Raw genomic sequence first — 23,428 nt, forward strand, 5'->3', positions numbered from 1 at the left:
TGGCTGCACCAGTTTACAATCCCAGCAGCAGTGCACAAAGGTTCCCTTTTCTCCGCATCTTTAATATCCCTTGTTATCTCTTTTTGATGATCAGCCCCTTCATTTTAAGGGGAGGTAACTCAGAAAGAGAAAAGAGAAGTGTCTTTCTCAAAGTTTGGCACCTAGCGAGAGGCAGGTCCCATCTGAGTCACCTGAGATTCAGCCAGTCCCCAGGGAGAAAGCACTGTGGGGGAAGGGATGGCGTGGGAAGGGAAACTCTATCCATGCTGCCTCAGGCACTGGCAGGGACGTATCCACACACATTTGGCGGCACTTTGTAAGTTACAAAGTGCTTTTTCATGTGCTTATTGCATTTAAACACCCAATATTTTTATTATCCCCATTTTACTGATAACAAACTGAGGTGCCAAGTGGTTACATAATTACATCAGGCTAATAAGTGACTGAGTTGAGATTTAAATCTGGGCATCCAAACTCCAAATTTTGTACTGTTTCCCCTCTCTCACAGACTATTTTTGAACCATTATTAGAATCACTTCATCCTCCTCCCCACTTTTTTCTCTACCATCCTCGAGTCATATGTGTCCTGGGGTCACAGAACTGAGCTGCCTGGTTTACCCTTTGAGAACCGGGACCCTTGCAGCACAAGAGAGTCTCTACTTCATCAAATGAGTTTCCAAAAGAACCTTCTGAGAACACTTCTGTGTGTTGGAGAAAGCTTTGAAGTTTTTAACACATCTTCTCAGTTTTCTCATCTGATGCCTACCCTATGGGGTAGGAAAGCTTATCTAAAGAGGTTAAATGAGCTGCTCAGTGGTAGAGTCAGAACTGAGACTGAAGTCTTAGTCTATGTCCTTTCCACTTGACCACAAAATGGACCAGTGCTTGGGAAAATCAGAGAGTGGGGCTTCTCTGGTTAAGAGAGGGGCTAGACCGGCTTAGGCCAGGCCTAAGGAGAAGCCATGGGCCATCTGAACCCTCAATGCTCCAGCGTGCCGGCTCCCCTCTCTTTCCATCCCACCCCTTCACACCAGTGGGAGGCCCAATGGCTAGTTGTCTTCTGTCTAGTAAGGGGGACAGATCTGGCCTAGTGCTGATCACAGTAACTATTCACCAATGTGGCCCCATTCACTGGGAGCCTCATATGTGCCAAGCATTGTCAGCTGTTAGCATCGGTTATCTCCTTCAATCCTAACGTAAACTTGTGAGGATAAAAGTCATTGGGATTCCAGATTCCTGGATCTCTTATCAGTGTGTCTTGTCCTGGTGGGGTACCTGGACTTCTCAGCTCTGCCTGGGCCAGGCGGTGAGCTGTGGGAGCAGAGGACACACCTGCTCCCCGGGCCAGGCAGCTGTGGCCTCTGTGCCTGCCAGCAGCACGTGTGGAGGCGGGGCTGGGGGCGGGGGGCCTTCTAGGTGCCGGCAGGAAGGGCAGGGAACAGGCTTTGCCCGGTGCCCGGCAGGGGGAACTGAGCACGATTTTACTTTCACATTATGGTTCCAGCAGGACCACTCCCCTGACTATGGTCAACAGCTGAGATATTTTCTCTGATGACAGTGAATCCAAATGCTTCCAAAAGCAAGAATTGTCTGCTAGAGCCCTCAGCCCATAAAGCGGAGCTGGGGCGCAGCCTGGGACATCTGCTCCCAGCACCCAGTCCAGAAGCATCCGGTCTTGACTCTTCCGCTTGGAATGGCTGAACTTCTCCCGCACCACCCTCAGGCCACCTCACCCAGCACGTTCCAGGAACGACCAAGCACTGTGCCAGGGAAGGCACAGGGTTAAGCCCCAGGGTCAACTCCCTGAAGACAGAACACCCTTTGGTCAGAAGGGGGAAGAGTTTCCTCAAAGACGCTTCACTGGGAAGTGCCAGTTCCCAGGGTCCTGGCCAGGCAGAGGCTAAAGAGGACAGACACACAGCGTCAGCCCCCCTGCCCAGCCCCCCAGCCCCAACCCCGACACAGGGGCTCCTCCGGCCCCACGCACCAGCCCAGCCCAGGAAAGGCCGCTTAGCTATCATTTCCCTCAGACATCCCCTCCCTTGGGAAGCGCAGTGCAACTCTCCCACACTGCGCCGGGGGCCAGAAGCCCTGCAGTCAATTCCACAAATACTTTTTGGAGGCCATACTATGTGCCAAGTTTATATTATAGCTCCTTTCTATGGCTATCTTTCTCCCACTCCCTGGACCGACTGTTCTTAATTCAGAACCCCTCTCGGAAATTGATGCAATGCTTACACATAGCAGAGCTCAAGAAATGTTGAATTGAACTGCAGGGTGAAGACCATTCAGCTGGGAGCCCTTTCCTGGCTGGCCTCTGGCTGCGTCACCGCTCAGCATTCATCTTCTAGCCCGAACCACCCTCGCTTCCATTTCCCCAAACATCTAATGGCAGTTGGAGCCGGCAGGGCACTCTGGGAATGCCGGATTCTTTATCAAGTGCTTTATCAAGCACTTTAGGCATGATCTCATTTAATCCTCACAACAAAGAAGTGATAGTGAAGAGATAGCACTATTTTCAGTCCTATTTTATAGATGAGGAAACTGAGGCCCAGAAAGGTTTAGTGCCCAGGGGTGGAGCCAGAATGTAAACCCCAGCCATTGAGGTCCGCAGGCTGTGTTCCTGAGCCTGATCTCACCTCCCTGAAAGCACTAGATGCCTCCCATTCTGAACAGGCCAAGAAGACACAGTTGGCCCCTCTGTTTAAAACCCCCACACCCCACCCCACCCCATGCAGCAAACACTGGTCTGCGTGGTAGATATTATCCTCTGTTGTATCATGTTAGTTTATCTATGCCAATTTCCCTTTTTACAGTTGGGAAAACAGGCTTGGAGAGATTAACTTGAAGGTGACCAAGCTAGTTATCACCACGTCTATTTCTGGAGCTCAACACGCTGCCCAGTATGGCCAGTCTACTGCCTTTGCCCCTCTGGCTGTATAACCATCAGGACCAAACCTGACCATCAGGACCAAGCCTGAACTTCAGTGACCTTTCAAGGGATGGTCTCAAGGGAGTGAGCTGAACACTGCTCACCTCCCTGTTCTGATCTTTCCCTAAATGAATGTGGATTCTAGAGGGGTCCAGTCTGGATGTGACAGGGACAAATGTATTACAAGTAGGGCTTTAGAAACATGCATTGCTTTCATTGAACTAGAACTGGCCTCCAGCCTGAGCTGTCTAGGGCGAGGTCCCACGTGGGTGGAAGCCCTGAGTGTGGTTCACAGAGCGATGAGACTGACGGGAAGAAGCACAGATGCTACATGGAGAGGCCAAGATGCCGACCGCTGAGAAACTGAAGAGGAGGCGGGAGGCTGGTTTGGTGTGGAGTTTCTGGAGCTGCCGGGAAGGAGCTCGTTAACAGATAAACCAGGAAAGCCTTGGAATCTACTTGGAGAAGGTGGAGAAGTTGGGGCTTTGCTCAAGCAGACATTAAGAGTCGGACAGAGCTGGGCAGAATCTAGGAAGGAGAAAATCCACTGCCTTGGGGTTCAGGTGAAAAGTCACAATTGCAAACACTTATAAAGCACTTATTCTGTGCCAGGCACTGTTCGGAGTATTAATCCATTAAGAGAGAACATTCCAAATTTAGAACCCAGGACTGGGCACCAGACAGGCCAGTGAGGACCAAGGAGTGTGGGATTCTAATGCCGTGAGTAAAACCTTTCCATAGAACTGGTTATAAAGGTGCTGTTACAACTGTGCCCCTGCAGCTTGGCTTCCTGAGTGGGGTTTGTACTTGAGGCTGGAGAGAGCCGACTGTATGCATCCCCTCCTGACTCTGTTCAGCAGTACTGATAGTTTGCAAGGGGCCATGGTGGCTGCAGTTACACTACAGAAATCGGCAGATGCTACATGAGGGCTCCCCGACCCTCTCCCCCGAGAGCCAGTGTGCCAGCACACACCAGCCTAGAGCCGTGGTATACCCACGGGTACTACCTCGCCTATTTAAGGAGTCCGTTCGACACGCCCTGATTTAGCATGTGCTAGTCCAAGCCACTGGCTCTAAGGTATCGTGTCAAGCTCTGGGGATAAATCAGTGGAAACACGTAGACCCTGCCCTCATGGAGGTAACGATCTAGCGGGGTGGGAAACAGAACTGATACTAACACAGGCCATTCAGTCATGAGAAACGCCAGCTTGTGTTACCGGAGAAGCAAAGCACCGCTGCCCCCACCCCCCTCTCACTGCCCCTCCCTCCAGCCTGGAACTTGCTGTCACTAACAGGTAACTTCTGCAGCGCCAGGCGGGCCATTTCCCAGGTTCTCAGAAGGGTTTTCAAGCCTCAGGGGTGGGAAGCAACGCCTTAGCAGAGCAGTCTCTGCAAAGCCCACCTCCTCCCCCACCGCACCTGGCCAGGCCTAGCTCCTGCCACTCTTCTGCTCCCCAGGACATCATGGTTTCCATGGGAACCCACTCACTTCAGAGGGGAACGAAGGAGACTGGAGGGGAGGAGGGAGAGTGGAGGCTGGATTAACCTCACCCTCTTGGCCCCTGTCTCAGCGCTGCTGGCCACCTAACCCCCAAGTTCCAGGCAGCACCTCACACCATCCAGCCCACAGCCAACTGGCACAGAAGGGTGGGGAGGTGTGGTCCAAGCTAAATTTTAACTTCTTGGGGGAAAAACCCCAGGGGTGAGGTGGGCCTGGGAATGGAGAGATCTGAGCTGGGTCCAAACCTGTGGTCCCCACTCCATGGGTCCTCCCCTCCGCAGGCCCCACCTCAGCCTTGCTCCTGGGCCACAAACACAATTACCCGCGATGTGCATCCAATCACGGGATCCGAGCGGATTAGGCTGCAATCATTAATCTGCGCGGGAGCTCCTGGTTGCCTTGCTGATTAGCCCAGATGATGCTCTGGTGTGATCCAATTAAAGCAGTCTCTGCCTCCCCTCTCCCCCAACACACACACACACACACACACACACACACACACACACACACACACACACACACTTTCCACATCAGAAGGAACCAATACATTTCATTAACACATATTCATATACAAATAAAACCTCAGGGGCACTGGCAGGCTCCCTCCCTGTCACACTGCCCCCTACTGCCCTGTGGGCCTGGCCAGGGAGGGGCCTCCCCCACCTTCCTTCCTCTGTAGTTCTGGGAGGGGGCCTTGGTGGGGGCTCCCAAAAGTCATCGCCAGGCACTAATCTCCGCTGAAAGGGTCTGGTTACATTTATTGACCTGAAATGCCGACTCCCTGATGTGCTTTGGAGCAGCCAGGCTGCCCCAGGCAGGCAAATCTAATTAGAATTATCCGACCCTACAGGAGGCAGAGCCCCCTCCCCCTCCCTGAAAGGGCTGTGGAGAGGGCGGCTGGCACTAATGGGAGAGATGTGGTGGTGGGGGACACCCTGGGGCCCCCTGAGGCAGAAAGAGCTGCAGAGGAAAGAACTGGGCAAGGATGCTAATGTCCGTCTGTCGGTTGTCCTGAGATGCCGGGCAGCCACGTTTGGGTGGGCCGTTGGTGGCATCCAGTCTGGGATTTCCTTTTCGAGGTCAGCCGGCTGAGGAGATAATTTGTGCAAATGCCACGGGCTGTAAGGTGATCAGCCCAGTGGGAGAGGGTGAGAAGGTGAGTCGTGTTGGCTGAAGGAAGATCTGGGCCTCCATACGTGACACCATGATGGACAGCTCCCCTGGGGAGGAGGCCCACCTCCTGGCTGGGCGTGGCTGGGGTAGGGGCCTGGGGTCTTGGGAAAGGCTATGGGATCTTGGGAAGTTCCACTGGCTGGAACAAGGGACCCATCTGCTCTGTGCCAGACACAGCGCCAGGTGCTCACAGGGGCTGTCTCACAATTCTTACCAAACCACTAATTAGCTTCCATCATGAAACCAGTGTTCAGAGAGCTAGTACAAGCAGGAGGTAGGACTCAAGCTGAGGGTTCCAAAAACTTTTTGTTGCACCACTAATTAGGGGGTCTTTCTAGACTAAGATCTGTGTTCACTATAGGTCCCTGCCCCTTGGGGTCTCAGAAGGTGTCAGGAGTCCATCTCCAGCGTGCACATGAATCACCTGGGATCTTGTCAAAGTGCAGATCTGGGATTCACAGGTCTGAGTGGGGCCTGAGATTCTGCATCTCCAACCCGCTCACAGGTGATGCGATCCTGCTAGTCCGCAGACTGGACTTTGAGCAGCAATGATCTAATGGAGTACGATGAATGTACCCCAAAGTCATCAGACCACTGGGCAGTTTTCAGAGGCCATGTCACTCTCCTCTTCCTTCTTATGTTCCCCACAGAAGCAAGAGCCCCCACACAGGGGAGGCCACAGGTGCATTGCAGCCTCATCTCCCCACATGCAGCTGCTCTGGCCGCCAGCCATTCTGGGGACACACCAGGCTCTACTCTGCCTGGAAGCTGCCCCCCACTACAATTCTCCTCCTGCTGAACTCTATTACTCAGCCTTAAGATCAAACTGGAATATTGCCTCCCCCATGAAGTCTTCTCTGTCAAAGCTCTGACCACTCTATGTTGGTTTCTTGTGTGTGTATCTCTCTGCTCCTGGAGAGGTGGGGAGGAGCCCACACGTTACCTTTATAATTCACCCTCCTTCCCTCGAAGCCCAACACAGCGCATCCACATGTTAATAGCAGGGGCTCAATGACAGTTTGAAGGAAGGAGGGAGAGAGGACAGGGTGCCCAGTCCGGGCTGGTAGGGGGGAGCTGGCATTCCTCCTGAGGGTCTCTCCCTCAGGGCCTGTGTGCAGATCCTGGCAGCCTGTGGGGCCCAAGGCAGAGCTCTCTACCCGCAGGCAGCTGGGCCTGGCCCGTGCACTGGGCAGCGTGGGGCCCGGGGCCTAGGAAGGACCCTGTGTCAGGATCTGTGGATGGGGCCCAGCACTCTGGGCTCCCACCTGCTGGCATTAGAGACATTCAGACCACCTGAGTAACTAAAAATAACGCCAGTGACAAGAATAATAACAGCAATAATTACCGTCATTACCATAAAGCCACTGTCACCGGGGAGGAGGCAGGAAGGAGTCAGCCCTCCTGTCCACCTTGTCCACCTGAGACGTGGCGGCGGCGGCGGCGGCTGCAGGGCACGTGCGTGCGAGCTCTCACGCGTGAAAGGGAGCCTGGGTTCGACCTCAATGCCCAGTGTTGACTCAGGCATCGCTCCTTAGTGGTGTGGGCTCCCCAGGGGTAACTGATGACCCAAGCCCCTGCTGGGGCCTCCGCACTCTGGTGTGCCCTCTGAGGACGCATCCTCTCCCCAACCAGACAGACCAGAATTTCCCTGAGCGCCTCCTGCCCTCTGCAACGTTCAGGGCCCAGCCCTGGCTGCCTGGGGCTGATGCAGAGCTAGAGGAGAAAGCCTCTTGTTCTCGGCAAACCCCCAGTCAGGGAGCCGGGACTACACGGCGGCGTGCAACCCCTACTGCTGAAGAAACAAAGACGGCTGTGAAGCCAAGTGTGGACCAGGCGCCAGCTGCACTGGATTCACCTGGAACGCTTTTTAAAAAGTCTAATTCCTCGTCCTATGGCTTGACCTCCTGAGTCAGCGTTTCTGAGCATGGAGTCCGCATATACGCGTTCTAATGAGCTCTCCCAGCGGCTTTCGGGCGCACTGAAGTTCGCTCACCACCGAGCCCTGCATGGCGCGCTCAGAGGTTCAGTGCTCTGGTGGGCATGCTGGGGGGATGCCAGCGAGGGGGCAGGGCAAGGACAGTCCTGAGGGGGCTGCCCGACTGCTGGGTGGAGGGTTGGGGCGCTCATCTCCCCTCCTGGGATGAGGGGGGCCCCCCGGGAAGCCACAGCCCAGGCCTTGCGTCCCTCACCAGACAACTCCAGGAAGCTGGAGCCAACCCACCGCGGCCAGCTGAGGGCTCTCTGGGGTGATTTCAGGGAGCAAGTGGGGAGAGCAGCTGTTGGCTGTCATCTTCCTGGGCCCACCCTCTGGCCTGCATTCTGTCTCACTGCTGAGGGGGCCCCGAGGCTGGGTGGGGGCTTCTGAACATGGCTGAAGTGTCTCCTACCTGTACACAGCTCGCTTGTCAGCCTCCAGCTGGGCCTGGGGGTCAACGGGGGCGCTGGGCACGGGCGTGCTGGCAGCAGCCGAGGGTGCAGAGATGTGGACAGCCTGGGCCTTAGAGGGTGCCTGAGCGGTCGCCGTCATCTGCAGAGAGAGAAGGCGGTGCGTTAGTTGGGCCGGGGCCGCCGGTTCCCCACCTGGAATTGTGAGGTCGGCCTTGTCCCGCGGTGTGAGTGCGGATGAGAGAACACATACGAGACAACTGTGAGAGTAGAATGAGTGTCCATTTGTATCTGTGCTACTGTGGGAAGAAAGCAGGTGTTTCTTCAAGTGAGAAAGTTCTGGAGAAAAATTAAGGACCATCCCAAACCAGGTGGTGCATTAGCTCACTTTAGAAGAGACGGCTCTTAATGCAGATGAAGGTGGTGACCTCTGCCCAGAAGCAGAAAAAACCAGAATGATGAACGCTTTAAATTGTGCTTATGAGTTACTTGGGCTGCAGTAGGTAGTGTTAAGTTTGATTTGGTGACTTTGGAGAGCAGGAAAAAAAATTGCTAAATCAGTTCTCCGTTGGGTGGAGGTTTATTCCACTTAATGCAAGCCAGAAGTAACTGTTTTAATGGTTTTGATTGATAACTGAATGTTCTGCAAATTTGGTTTACCTGGGCACTTGAAGATAAGCAGGTTTTAGTGGACAGTGAACAGCTTTCTGTTCTTAACCACAACAAATATTTAGGGTAGTAGCTTTCCTCCCATGTTATGTGGTTTTGATGGTGCCCCTAGGGCCTCAAGTTTGTGCCAATCAGAGCACCGTTTTTTAAAAAATATTGTATTTTGGACTTTCTGTATAAGATTTTATTTAAAGAAATGGTAACATGGCTTTAAAATTTTTGGTAACCCTCATTACAGAATTTAATGCTTTTACATTTTATTTTCTTTAGTTAAATGGACCACAGACATGTCATGCATGGTGACATGTCTCAGCTGTTCCCTTCCTCCAGCCGGTGCAAGCACCCGAGAGCTCTTCCCTGTTGCGTTGCTGGACTTCAGACCCCTGTCTGCCTCCCGAGCGGATGCCTTACTCACACCTTCCTCCCCAGCCCCACAGCTGACACAGAGTGGATGCTTAGTATTTGCAGAGAAAATGAATGAGTGAACAAATGAATGAACACACCTTGAAAGAATCAGATATTTTACAGCTGGAAGTTCATCGTATAATCAAGGTCCCTGCTTTCTGGAAGAAAGAGTATTGTATTTCCATAAATACACGCACATTATTGGTGCCGTCAATGGCCCCAAGACACTTGCTGTCTCATTTTCTTCATTGGATCTCTGTTCAGATGTCACATATTCAGAGTACAATAGAGTCCCTCTGCCCCTTGCTGTCCCCTTGCTGTCCCCTTACTCTGCCTCATTTCACAGCCCTTATTAGGACCATACATTTCATAGACCTCATCGTGACCGTGTACTGTATAACTACTTGCTAGGTTATTTTCCCTCCCACCTGTCATATTTAAGCTAAGAGGGCTGGTTCATGGTTGTGTTCCTGGGGCCTGGAATAGCCTGACACTGGTATATACTTAACAAATATTTGTTGAATCAATGAATGAATGAGTGATGGATGGTGAATGAGACTGAGACTATAAAAGAATGTATCTACTTTGCTGCAACGTATCCCCATCATTTTTGGTTAGGAAGAAATACCCTTGTCACTGTTGGCTGAGCCGGGGGAACTTTACAAACTCAGTGACTAAGAGGCTGGACAGAGAATCGTGGGACCTTGAAGCCAACAAGTTACCATGCTTGACTCCTACTGTCTCCTGTTAATAGCTTTTGGACTTTGGGCAAATCCCTCGACTTCCCTAAGCTCCCACTTTCTCATCAGTAAGCAAACGGGTGTCCTTTTAGGATGCATGCGTATTAAAGAGGAGCTGTAAGGCAGAAAAGAGAAACAAATGCTGTTCTCATTTTCAAAATACAGAAAGAAGGTGGGATCAGGAAAACCAGACCCTTCTGACCTTCACACTGATCTGGGCCAGTTTCTTTCATTCACTAATGCAACTGAGTATTTTTCCACATACTTCTCGAGTCACTGCCACACACTAGGCACTGGGGTGACAATGACCGATGCCTGCTATAATGGCGCTCCCTTTTTGGATTTAGCATAATTATTCAGCTGGCAGATCAGGAAAATGTGGGGCGATGTGACAGGGATGATGTAAACGACCTCAGCAAGGTACCACCCGTGATATCCTCGTGGAAAACATGGAGGGATGTGGCCCAGGGGACAACTGTGTGAATTAGGAAGCTACACCCAAAGGGTGACGAGTCAAGGATAGATGTCAGCTGGAGTGAGGCTTTTAGGAGCTGCCACGTGCTTTCCTCTCAGCCCTCTTCTTCCGTATTTTTATCAACGATTTAGAGGAGATCTGAAGAAACGCTTAACAAATTTATGAGTGACTGGAAACTGGGATCCAAGAGATCTTTACAGATTTTGGCAACATATTAAGTCTAATAAGATTAATTTTCACCTGATAGGTTGGAATTTAACACTTCTAACACTTGGGCAAAAAAAAAAATCGATAATATTAGTGCAGAACAGGAGAGACGTGGTTTAGCAGCAGTGTTTTAGTTGGCGGCAAGCTCAGTGTGTCCAAAGTGCAGTGTGTCAATCAAACAAACAAAAAGCCTAAACTAATGCTATGTGAGCACACATCGCCAGAGGCACAGATCACGCAAAGCTTCCAGTCCCACCTGCTCTGCTGAAACAGGTGCAGGAAAGCACACTCAAGGGAGAGCTGACCAGCCTGGTGAAGGGATTCTGTACTTTGTCGTATGAGGAATATTTGCAAGAATCTGGAATGTTAAGAAAGATTTGGGGGATGGAGGGGGAGTGGAGAGACATGAGAGCCCCCTTTGACTACCTGAACAAGGGATTAGATTGTATCAGCTCTGTTCTGTGTGCGCCAAAGGGTCAACCTACATCTGATGCATTAAATCTGTGGAACGCAGAGACAGATTTGGACCCAACCCAGGAGGGTGATTTCATGATCACCACCCATGGCCCAGGGTTGGCGGGGGGCTCAGATTAGATGACGTGTAATGTGTAAAAGTGCTTTGGAAACTCAGAAGTTCTCAGATGGAGGGGCGGTGGTTGTTACTAAACACGAGATTTCCAGAAGGTGCATCGTTCATAAAGTACAGCTACCTGCACAGCTCGTTTAAGGGTAAAATACAGGGTGGGCCGGTGTGCTCCGCTCTGCCTACTAAGGGCGTATTTCCTCGTGTCTTTGAAGGAATGCACTAGGGGCTTCTATGAGGGTAAGCGTCTAGGAGAGAGAGGGCTGAGGGGAGGGGCTCCTTTTCCTCTCACCACCACCCCCCTTTCTAGGCAGGACTTTGGGGAAAGGTGGGGTGGAGAGCCCCTCTGGGTTCCAGAGGAAGGTGTAAATCAAAAGTGGTCACTTGCTGGCATCCCACGAGGCCCCAGCTGAGAGGCTGTTACTGAGGCTCAGGGAGCAGGGGAGTGGAGAGGAGAGCAGAGCTGGCCTGGGGAGGACGATGATTCAAATTTATTTAGCTCCTGGGGGCCAATTCAGCAAACTCTGCATTTCTTCCAGGTTTGGAGAAGGAGCGTTTATCTCCAAATAGATTTCTTTTTCTAGCCAGAGACACCCATTTCCCAAGAACTGGAGCTGGAAGGGAGAGGCAGCTGTCCTAAGGGCCTGGGAGGCAGAGGGATGAGGGTGACAGGTGGGGAGGTCTGGGGGGAGGTTCTGGGCAGCACAGCTGAAGGGTAGAAGCTGGGGGAGAGGATGGATGGATGGAGGGCAGAGACCCCTTGTTCTGACCTATGAAAGCAACTGGTCCATTTTCAGGAAATTTGCAAGCTGGGTGATATCATATTGGTAGCTTGAAACTGGTCACGGTGGGAGCAATTACACCATGGAAATTGGTAAATGCTGCAAGTCAAGCCCTGTCCCCAAACTCCATCCAGAGAGCTGGCTGGTCAACGTCCACCAGCACACCACTAACGTCAGGGTTTCTCTCAGAGTAACTTTCTCCTTTTCTTCTCCATCTGGTGTGTGAAGAAACCACACTCTATGAGGCTACTTGGTGTGTCCACAGCTGGTCCTGGGACCGGCCACTCCAGACTCTGAGCCCTCCTCCCGGGAAAGTGCCAGACTCCCTGCCGGGGCAGCAGATGGGAGAACAGGGTGAGGGCGTGGCATTGCACAGACACGAGCACTGTCCCTTGTCACAAGGGGAACTGAGGAATGAGGAGGAGGGGCAGAGTTGGACAACATCTTGAGGGCTTTCTGGGCAATGAGAAGAGCCCCAGATCGTGGACGGAGCAGGGGTTTGAGGCCTGGGGCTCCTCTGTCGATTATTAGCTACGTGTTTTGGGGCAAGTTTTCTGAATTTTTGATCTTTGGTTTCCTTATCTGTCAAATGCAGGGGATAATAATACCTTCTGCCCAGGTTGGGAGGATTCATCAGGAGAACAGGGCAAGGACGAATGGATGGGGAAGGGTGGCAGGGTTCTTTGGGAGGCCTGCCTGCTGGAAGCCTCGGTGCTGTGTCCAGAACACACGGGCTTCTACAGTCCTCTCTCCTCTCTCAGCTCAGGTCCTTCTGGCCTCCGGCCTCCCACAGAAGCCCTAACCACTGGGCCTTTCTCTCTCACCCAGGAGAGCCAGTCCTGCATGAAGCTCGGAGCTAGCAGCCTTCCCAGATTCTCGGTCTGTGACACCTGCCCCCCCCCCCCGATCCTAACATGAAATGGGAGGAGTTGGGGGTTGCCAGCTGCGTGTGGAGGAAGGCAGTCTGGAGGGGCTGTGAGAGCCGGCCACTCCCACAGTCCGGTCTGACTATGAAAATGAGCAGGAGATGCTGGATGGTGTGACTTACGAGGTGCTGGGAGGCACGTGTTACCTGCCCACCTCAGGCGCCCTCACTGACACTGGATGCCCCACGATGCCGTCCTTTGTGCTGAGTGGCACCCTGTCCCAGTCGTAGGGGAGAGGGGCCCGACATGTTCCAGCGAGCTAAGGAAGTCACTCTCCAGGTTTTCTTGTTCAGCAATGACCCCGAGCCACGGGTTAGTGTCACCCCCACTTTACACACGGGAAAACGGAAGCCACGGCGGTGAAGAAACTGCTGGCGAACACAGTTTCTGCAAAGGTTGGGACAGGAACCAAGGGCTTTCTGACTAAATCACACTGTGGGAATGCCTGCATTTAATTACTCTTGTCTGAGGAGGAGAACGGGAAGGTTTCTTTCCCCTGCTGAGCAGAGAGGGGCCGAAGAGGAGGGGCTGCAGGATCAGGTGAGGTATCACTTCCCAGCGCAGGCTCAGGTCTCCTCACTGCCAGCCCAGTCCCCCAGCTCCCCGCAGACCTCTCAGGTCAGCTCCCCAGACACTGGTTGTGCCAGAAGCAGCCCTTCTGGTGGAGCCCAAGTAGGAAGGCGGGGATGGTTTATTAAGGAACGGAGGCTCCGGGCTACGGCCAGGGCCACGTCTGTTCCGTGTACTGTTGTAGCCCCAGGGCCTGGCACACTATTCCGGCTCGACCAAACACAGACCGAACGCAGGGCTGGCTGGTGTGGGGTGCTCACATTTGGAGATGCTCAGCATATGGCGGTTATCACTAACATAACCCACATGCCCTGCAGCCCACACTGTGCTTCTGTTACGCACGCTGCCCTGGGGGACATGACACCGCTGAAGGAACCCTCTCTCCCATAAGCACCAGGGAAGTGGGGAGGCGTGGGCTCAGGCACAGGAGGAGGGGCCATGGTGTCACTGAAGGAGGTGCCAGTTACATCACTTTGGGTAAATGGCTCAGTTCCTCTGAGCCTCAGTTTCCCTATCAGGTGAAAATGGAGCCAAGAACTCCTCTTCCTGGGCCTACCATGAGACCACATATGAGAGTATGTTAATGTACACAGTGGAGGTTCAGTAAATCTTGGTTTCTAAGCATTTTTAATGCTTCTTTTTGCCCGCTTTCTCCTCTGAATCCAAACCCCACTACCTGTCCACACTCTGCCCCAGACACCCCAGTACCTACCCCTGCCAGGGCCCCCTCCACCCTTCCCCCCACAGACAGCGTCAATCTCTGTGACACTTTGCCGTGTACCTCCCACAGGGTCCTTTCTGCAAACCCTGGGCAACCTAGGTCCACACTTCCCCAGCATGACTCAGCACAGACACTGCTCCTAAGGGCACACCCCCTCTTCTGACCCAGCAGGGTAGGGGCTGCCCATCCCCAGTGCCTGCCCACCAGGCCACCGGAGCCTGGGGTCCTGAGAACAGGGGGCCTGTGCAGGCGCGGCCCACTAGGGGCCGCTGAGGCTCCAGCCGGGGAACCGGCCCTCCCTGCAGCACCAGGCCCAGCCGGTGGGGCCAGATCTGGTTTCGTTGCATTCAGGAGAGAGTCCAAGGACGTGGGAGGAAGTCAGGACCTGAGGCCATTTAGTAAATATCAGATTTGGCCTGAACAGATGGGAGGCGGGGAGTGGGGGGCATCAGCGACAGTTTTAGGGGGACAGCACAGCCACAGGGCACCCCAGGCCTGGACCAGCTCACTGACCTGGCCTTGTCCCTGGTGCAGCGCTCCTCCCCTTCCCCTGCACCCCAGCAGACCCTCCTGGGTTGCCTGAACACACCCAATGATTTACATCTTTCTGTCTTTGCTCCCACAGCTGCCTCAGCAGGAAATGTCCACGCTTCCTGCCCTGCCTCCCTCCTGACCACAGTAAACCCACCCCTCTTTCAAGACTCGGCGGAGGGAGAATCAACTCTCCCAAGAAACCTTCCCCAATTCTCCGCAGCGCCCCTGGCCCAGGGAGCCTGACCCTGCTTCATCTGTGGGTGTGTCCAACGTAACGCCTGCGATACCTCTGGCCCCTCACTGGTCTGTCTCCCTGAGTGAACTGGCTTCCCAGCTCCTATCACCACGCCTGGCCCACGTGGGCTTCCAGTGTGTTTGTTCAATAACTGAATGATTGACTGAATGAAGAAATGGGTAAGTGATGTTCTGAAAGGCTCAGGGATCCAAAATGGGGAGGGGTCAACATGGCGCCTCCAAATAGCCCCCAACCCAACTGGCCCAGGGAGAGGAAGGGCTGGTGGCGGGGCCAGGGCGGCCCAGGTCAGCTCAGAGAGGCTCCTGGAACAGCAGGCCTGGGTCCCCTACATCCTGATCCCAGGACCCAAGAGAGAACAAACCACCAGTTACTTAGTGGTGTAAAATGGGGGTCTTGATCAACTGATTAATCTAAAAGGGTTTGTAGGCATTGGTTTCCCAAATGAGGCTTGAAAATGTCCCCTGGCCCTGCCCGCACTGCTGGGGGGTTACTGACCTGTGGCTAAAGGGAGGAAGGCTGTGGCTTGGGGCCCGAATCTTCCCCACTTTGGGGTACTTTCCTGGGCACCGTCTGCTCCACATCCTTCCCGTCCATCTCTGGAGGACCCCTTGCTTATATAACAGTCCCACACCAGTGATTTCCAGTAGGCCCTTTGGGGTGTGTGTAAGGGAGTGTGTTTACAGCTGGAAACACATACTTGATATGCCTATTGTGTTCCAATAAAAAGGAGAGTAATTAAGGTTCAGTCCAATCTTGGCTACTGGAGACGCACAGAAGACAGAGTGGAAAATCAATGTCAGGGTCATGGGGGAGAAAAAGCTGCAAAACACCACCGTACTTTTCACACCCACTCCCAGCAACCCCGTGAGGCCGGCAGGGCAGAAGGTATTCCCACCTGACCGCTGCAGAAAGGCCCAAAGTGGACCACAGCTCCATCAGGGTGGGAACTATTTAATTCTGCACCCCTGGCACACACCACAGGGTCTGCAAGACCCCCAGAAAGCACTTGGTATTTGTTAAGTGGTTGAGTGAATGAAAGAAATAGTTCTGAAATGACCTGCCCAAAATGTTATAATTCAGCAGCAGTGGAGTGGGACAGGCCTCGGGTTCCTGAATTTCCTCCATGTTGAGCTGAGTCGTCCCGCTGTTCCTCCTCCAGACCACAAACTCCAAAGACAACACGCACCGTGGCCGGCCCCACCCATCCCCCTCCCGCCAGGCCACGCAGACACCGGAGCTCCTAGAAGAGCAACCGGAAACGGGGCAAAGAGGGTTCCAGCTCCTCAGGCCCGCTGCTGCCCGGTCACCGGTTCCCTGACTTATTTTAAGCTTTTTATACTGTGGCTGTTGAGAGCACTCATCCTGCTGGGAGGCAAGAGCACAGACAATAAAATGTCTGTGTTTTTGGTAAATACAAGAATTCAGGGAGGAAGTTCATCAAATAAACACTTTAGACAAGACCACAAGAGTGAGCATTTCTTCACAAGCTTAAAAGTTCTGTTGCTAGTCCACCGTCTCCTGAGTGAGGCAGAGAGGCCCCATGCTCAGACGTGAAGGCTGTTTTTACCTTTGCCACAATGAAGATTCCAGGTCTGGACTGAGATGGAGTTCAGGGATATGTCCAGTTTAAAGACCTGGGTGGCCCAAGCAGGCCAAGGAGACAGGTCACTGTGCACAAAGAGAAGAAAGGCCCAGCAGAAAATAAAAAAGAGAGAGAAGAGTCTGTTTTGATGAGTCAAAGCAAGGGAAGGCAGGTCGCCCCTCTGGCCCCTGGGGTGTTGGCCCCAGGGGCAGAGGGAGCTGTCAATCACGGCCACAGAAAAGGCTTAGGGGCACTTTCAAAGCCGTGGAATTAACTCTACTGCTGCAGAGCGAACGTGTCTCACCCGCAGCTGAGCAGAAGGCCCTGCGAGGCAGGGGGCTCCAGCCATTAAAGGGATGAGAGGAATGTAAAGTGCAAAAACATCTGAACCGACCTCTCCCTGTCCCAGCTGCTTGGCCTGGACGGGAACGCTATTCACAGCCAGGGGGCCCCGGCCACCCCCCTTGCTCCGGTTAATGAAACCAGCATGGAGATCCTAATGACTGATCAAAGCCCATCCCGCTTCCCCAGATGTCGGCTCCCCGGCTCAGCCCAGAGGGTGAATGATGCTGGGACAGGGAGGGAAGGAAGGTACTCAGAGGGCAAGAGAGACGGATCTGGCCTTCCTTGTGCAGGATGGGTAGGACAGTATCATCTTGATCCCACATCTCCAAGCACAGCATCCTGTGGTCCTGAGCACCACTCTCCTGGCTTGGAGGGTTGTGGGAGGAGGGAGGGGTTGTAGGGTCCCAAGCAAATGCTTGACTTCCTTCTGAAGTGAGCCTCCCCATTGGTCCCTGAACTGAGAATTCTGACTTCACCTGTCTTGCCTCCCTCTGGTAAGTAAGGAGGCTGCATCCTTGGTGAATTGCCAAAACCCTTTTAATATCACCCATCATGAAGTCATGCTATGTAACCACCTACCTACCTGCATCTCAGTTTGTTCCTGGTCCAAACTAATAACTGACTGCCCACATGCACTCAGGGCTGTGCCTGGTGGGTCAGACTAGAACCCACTAGGATTTCTGCTTTCTAGTCAAATGCTTATGCAGCCGGCATGCTGGGGACACACAGACAGAGGAATACTAAACACTGAATACATACACAAATAGACCAGATACAATATTTATCTTGCCTATAAGCCAAGGGCAAAGATATTTGTGGAACGGTAGGTATGTGTGGATGTTTGAGGAAGAGTGGGGGAGGTTACTAATAGCAGGACTCGGGCGGGTGTAAGGTGAGGCAGAAGCCGCTGCTGCCTTCTCCAGTAAATCCGATGGTTTCTTGAAATTGCTGGTGGAGCTGCAGAGGGAGAACTCTGCTTGGGGGCTGATGCTGCTTATGGTGTGTTACAGGAGACAGGAGCACCGGAATGACGTCTCAGCGTGGATGAAAGGCGTGTGCCCGGAAGGGAAGAAAGGGAGGCTGTGTCACCACGACAATTCTTGGGGAGACTGGAGTGGCACTCGCTGGGACACGAGAGCAACAGCAAACAGAGAATATGACTTCGAGGATCCCATTAGGATCCGTGGGGGTGCTGGGGCAGTGGGAGGGGGGTTTGTGAAAGTCCAGGTGATAGATGGCCAGGCTGAGGCAAAGATGCAAAAGAATGGAAGGAGAGTAATGGAGGAACTGAATGGAGGGACCACACACCTCATTCACATCCTGACCTCCCAGAGACAATGTTTGCATTAAATAACCACTCTGGAATTCCGCGGTCCCCATGACTTGTCCTGCCTCTCAGGGCATGAAGTAAGGGACTCAGGTACATCAGGACTCAGGTACGTCAGGGTGGAGCTGAGGTACTGGAGGTAGACAGCAGAGGGCGCTGCGACTCTGATAGCATTTAACAGTGAGCCACTGGAAGGAGGAAGCAGGCCACGGGAAAGGTTCCAGTGGGTTGTTGCTTTTGTACTTTCTAAACTTACGCTCTGTCTTTAGTGCACAGTAAATGCAGAGTGACATCCTTACAAGTAATCACGGCGTTTCCCCAGGATGGACTGGAACAGAAACGAGGGGCCAGGAGCTGCTTGGCCATCATGCTACTTGGCTTGTGTGCAAATAGCACACGGCTATAACTGTTAATGCTTCTCCACTGAAATGGGAAGAGGAAAAAGCCTCCCTCATTTTTAATAACTTTATTCCCCAAACTTCAAAAATGAAATTGCCAAGTTAAGAAACTGCCTCGAAAAAAATTTCTAATTTATTATAAAGAAGGTCCGGGGCTTGGGAATTTTTTAATGCAGAGTCCTAATTTTCCAAAGTGAGATTCTCCTGTGCATTTGAATAGATTATGCTCAGAATCGCTAGCCCTTAGCACAACGGGAACATTATTAAAACGATTTCCTGGGTCTCAGAGGAAGGGCCCTGCTTCTTGCTTCCTTTTTCATTTTGGGGACTTCATGGCAGACACTGTCCGTTTCTGCCCATGGAAGAAACTGGACTTCTAAGGGGGTGATAAAAAGATGTACTCAGTGGTCCAGGCCTTGAGGAAACCAGTCATGCCTGGTCCAAAAGTAATGAGATTGGACCTGAAGAAATGAAGAGGAAGTGGGGATCCCTCCCAGAGAGCCCTATTTAGGGAGGGATTCCCCTGCGTGCCCGGCCCATGTTCCTATCAGGCTCGGCTTTCCTGAGGACACTGAATGTCAAAGAGCAGCCAGTTCCTCAGGGTAAGGAGCACGATGCAGGCAATGGAGCAGGGCTTCCTCTGAGATGTGAGGCTCAGCTCTGAATGCACACAGGGAAGAGGGTAGGAGCACCAGAGCAATCTCCCCAGCAGAAAACTCACATGGAAGGCATTCCCACATGGGATCCCCTCCTAGAAGCCCCAAAGGGTGGGGAGAAGGCCCCCCGAAAGCCAACTGGCCTCAAAGTCTAGCACTCTCTGGAGACAACAGCCCTTCCCTCACCCACCTCCTCCCTCCCACCCATTCCATCCACGGCCTACGTTCTCCTCGTGACCCCACCTACTGATTGGTTTCCTTGGGAACCAGCTTGGTTCAGGGAAGGCCCAGGGCAATGTGGCCACAGCCTAGAGGACTGGCTGAGGCCATGACGACCCCAGACCTTGGCCTTGTCACTTTACCATGGACACCGAGACTTCATTCCTGAACCTCTGGGGAAGATGTGTGGCTTCCCCAGGGCAAATTACTCCTTTGCTGTATGTAAATGTGGGTATTTTTGATGGTGAAGTTCCAACGACTCCTCAGAGAGGAGAGCCTTGGTACAGTCCCTGTGTTGGGCTTCTGCTCTGAGGCCCCAGGTGGGGAACTGGAGCCTCCCTTCCTCCCCCAAAAGGCTAGAGCAGCTTGGTGGTAGCTTCCAGGGGGCAGCGCACCTTAGGGCCACAGCATCCCCTCCACTGCCTCCCTTGGCAGCTGGGATGGACCACTTCTCAGCTGTGTGCTGAGCATCAGATGAGGCTCCTCCACTTAACTACACCGGATCAGCCTTCCCGGACAGCACAGGCCCTTGCCGCAGCTCTCCGGGGAATCCCCGCCAAACCCAAACTTCCCCAACCGCCCAGGAAGGCAAAACAATGGCTGGGGCCAGACGCAGAGAGGCAGCAGCGGCTGCCTGTGCTCTCTGACCTCTTGGCCATACCCTGGTCAGTCCCTGGGCCTGGGCTCGGGGGGGTGTGGGCCTTGGCACCCACCTGCTAAATACAGGCAGGCTCCCCATTTCCATTCCCCATGGCTTCCAGCTACCAAGGAAATGGAGCCAAGTTCCTGCCTCTCCCTCAACACTGCCTGAGCAGGCGGGGGATGGGTCTGGGGCATGCCCCCAGCACAGCCCTTAGGTTCCTGAGCCTCCACTGGTCCAGGGCTCCTTCTGAACTTCCTTCTGACTGCAGAGGGAACAGCCCTGGCACAGCTCAAACAGAGGGACTGTGCAAACGCCCGGTCTGACCCACGGTCATTTGTAAAAAGCTACTGACAAGAGCAGACGGTCTGCTGAACCTGCAGTGAGGCCGGGGAGAGTGGAGGCAGGAGCACAGAGCTGGTGTGTGGGAGCGGGGATGGGGGGCAGGGACAAAAGGACACGTGCTCGAAGGTCAGTGGTTCTGGACTTGTGCAGGGAGAGGAGGCAGTGGTGGCCGCGTGCTGGACGCCCTGTAAAGTGGCCATTTCATGGGGGGATGACAAGGGCGGGTAGGGCAGCCACCGTATGCTCACATTAGGTTGGGGGTGTCAGGGCCCCAGGACCTGATGGGAGGCGCCCTGGGTCTGCCTCTTCACGTCCTTTCCCTGTGGCACAGACCATCCCTGTGGTAGGAGAACGGCTGTGTCTGAGTTCGCTGGTAAATGAGGGACATCAGCGCAGGGCAGAGTAGCGACCAAGAACAACGGCCGCGCACACAGTCGCGCTCACTGCGCTCCTGTGAAATGAATGGAGGAATGTTCTAGCTGCATTTCACATGACAGAGCTTCAAGTAATACCAGTTGAGAACACAGGAGAGTGTGAAGGTGGAGTCTTCTGTGCGAGCACAGCCTTGTGACTGACACTGAGTCGCAGAGAACGGCGCTTGGACGGGGAGGGGTGCGCACGAGGCAGCAAACATCAGGAGAGACGGACTGCGGAGCCCAACCCACAGGAGCTGGGCCCGGCTTCCGGCAGGACAGAACAGGAGAGGGGCGGAGGGGAGCTGCAGCCAGGCTGGGGGTCTCGGAAGAACTTAGGGGGCTGGTGTGTCTGAGCTGAGGGATGGAAACTAGGAATCAGAGGAAAGGCCCGGAGGGTACAGAGAAGCAGTCCTGGCCTTTGTCCTGGATAGAAGGGAGAGTCCTCCAAAAGAAAGGCCGAAACCAGTGACTAGGGGGATCTGGTGCGAAGGAAACTCTAATCAAGAAAACACTCGAAGGCAGACTCGATTCACCTGCACCTGGGCCTCACCGAGTGAGGGGTTGGGCGCATTGCCTGATGTCTGAGTGGGAAGCAGGGCGGTGGCACAGGACCAGGACTGGATGCTCCAGGCAACAGTCCTCCACACGGCTCACAGGTACCCAAGTAGGACCTGAGCCTGGTGCTCTGTCAAGTGCAAGAACTCTCTCCAGGGGTCTGGGTTTGCCGGGCTCTGTCCAGAGAGGCCTCCCCAGGCCTGGCAGGGAAAGAACCTAGAGTGCGGACAGGACGACCAGGACCAGGACGCAGCTGAGGGAGGCCTGGCCCTGCCCTCTGCCCCTGGGAAGGCCACCGCGCCCCTCCCGTCGGTCAGTCACACTCACCTGCGGGCTGTCCTGGTAGGGTGGGGGAGGGACATTCTGCGTGGCCATCATCGTCAGAGCGGGGGCTGGGGAGGCATGTTGCATCATGGGGTTGATTCACATGGAGGATCTGTGGCAGGAGAAAGGGGCCGCACCGTTAATAGCTGAGCGCAGGGAACCCTGGGGACCAGCCGGCTGGACATGCTCTCATACCCACCAGATGCAGCAAGGGCTGGATGAGAGTTAGGGGAGAAGCCTGGGTGGGGAGGGGCTGCCTGTGCTATTTTGACTTGAAAGAAACAATATTCAAATCATATGTAAAACAACCTGTGCACCCACGGCCCTGCTTTGTTCAGCACCACTCCGGCCTGCTGTTGGGGGGTGGCAGGAGATGGGGAGGGGGCTTGGCTGGCGGCAGCACAGGGGGCTCGGGGCCATGCAGGCACCCCACAAGGCAAGGGTGCTTTCTCTTTCCTGGGGCCTCCCGAGGGAAGGCCACCTCAGCCCTCACGGCTCCAGATCCCACCTCCCTGCCCCAGGGTCTCCAAGCCCACTAACCCCTCCCAGGTGTGCTCACCGCACCCCCTAGTGGTGGAAAGTTGTGGGCACTGGTCCCCTCCTCAGACTGGACGGTGGAGCAAGCAGCCCACCGGATTTGGAGGTGTTCCAGGAAGGGAAAGAGGCAGGGCAACATCGGAGAGCCTGGGGCTGTGAGCACGGCCAGGTGGGTGTGCCTGCACACGCTAGGAAGAAGGCTTCCCTTAGCCTTCGTTCAATCCAGAGTTCACCCGCACGTGGGGCCAGAAGAGCCCTCAGCGCCAAGTGGTCCTCTTAGGAGGAGACAGAGGCCAAGAGGAGCGAAATATGTGTGTTGGGGGCGGGGGAGTGCTGCTTTTGAAGCAGGGATGGAACCGAGACCTCCCGATTCCCTGTTCGGCTCTGCTCTGCTGTACCACACCCCCATCCCACTCCGTCACTCCTAAGCGAGCTGGCCCGTTAGCCTCAAGGTTTCTTCCTGAACTCGGTGCCATGAGTGGAGACAGCCTGGCAGTGCCACCCAAGGAAACAGAATGCCGAGGGAGCTGTTTAGCTACAGTAGATGCCCTGAAATATTTAGAGCTGGAAACCACAGCTAATTGCCCGATACAGGCTAGTACATCGTGGGACATGGGGACTCCTGAGAACCTCTGTGGGATGCAGGGCCTGCCCTTCTCCTGGATGGGGGGTGCTGATGAGCAGGGGGCCTTGGAGAGCATGGCGGGCAGACCCTCCCTCTCCTTGCTCCCCTCCGCCTGAGGACCCCAGGGCTCCACCTTCTTCTGGCCTAATGTACTCCCCCAACTCCCTCCCCAAGATCTTCTAAAATGTTCACATACCTGAATTCTCCGGGAATTTAAGGGTGTTTTGGAGCTGCCTAAGTCAAAGGGAGGGTCCCCAGGGCCCTATATTGAAGTGTGAGTATCTTGTTGTTGTGTTAGTTCTTTTTCAGGAAGTGGAAGTAATATCAGTTCTGGTTGACCTGAGTCTCTGAAGTACCAGGTGTGCTTTGACCTGAAGTGCACAAGGGGGTGTGGGAGGACAGACAGAAAGAGGCAAGTTCTCCAAGAAGGGAGGTGATGGTCCAGCGGGAAGGAAGAAAGTGAACAGAGGTTCCAGTGGAGAAGGCAGAGGGAGGGATGACTTCCTGTGCTGAAAACACCATCACTGCAGGGAATTCCTCTTGGCCTCACTGCTACCTATACCTCGCACCCCCGGCCTCACTTCAGAAGCTGGACTGCCA

The 23,428-nt window shown here is 54.0% G+C and overlaps 1 protein-coding gene across 2 annotated transcripts in view; it reads right to left on the reverse strand.

Annotated features, from left to right (window-relative positions):
• PKNOX2 (PBX/knotted 1 homeobox 2) overlaps positions 1-23,428 on the reverse strand; it is a 233,735-nt gene that overhangs the window by 51,293 nt on the left and 159,014 nt on the right. For both annotated transcript variants that reach the window (XM_032472657.1, XM_032472656.1), the window contains 2 exons: positions 21,670-21,778; positions 7,994-8,133 (listed from right to left, as the gene is read on the reverse strand). In XM_032472657.1, coding sequence (XP_032328548.1) covers positions 7,994-8,133; positions 21,670-21,756 — 227 coding nt within the window. In that variant the 5' untranslated portion in view covers positions 21,757-21,778. The remainder of the gene's footprint in view (positions 1-7,993; positions 8,134-21,669; positions 21,779-23,428) is intronic.

This window comes from Camelus ferus, chromosome 33 (assembly GCF_009834535.1).
Source record: "Camelus ferus isolate YT-003-E chromosome 33, BCGSAC_Cfer_1.0, whole genome shotgun sequence".
Taxonomy (NCBI): domain Eukaryota; kingdom Metazoa; phylum Chordata; class Mammalia; order Artiodactyla; family Camelidae; genus Camelus; species Camelus ferus.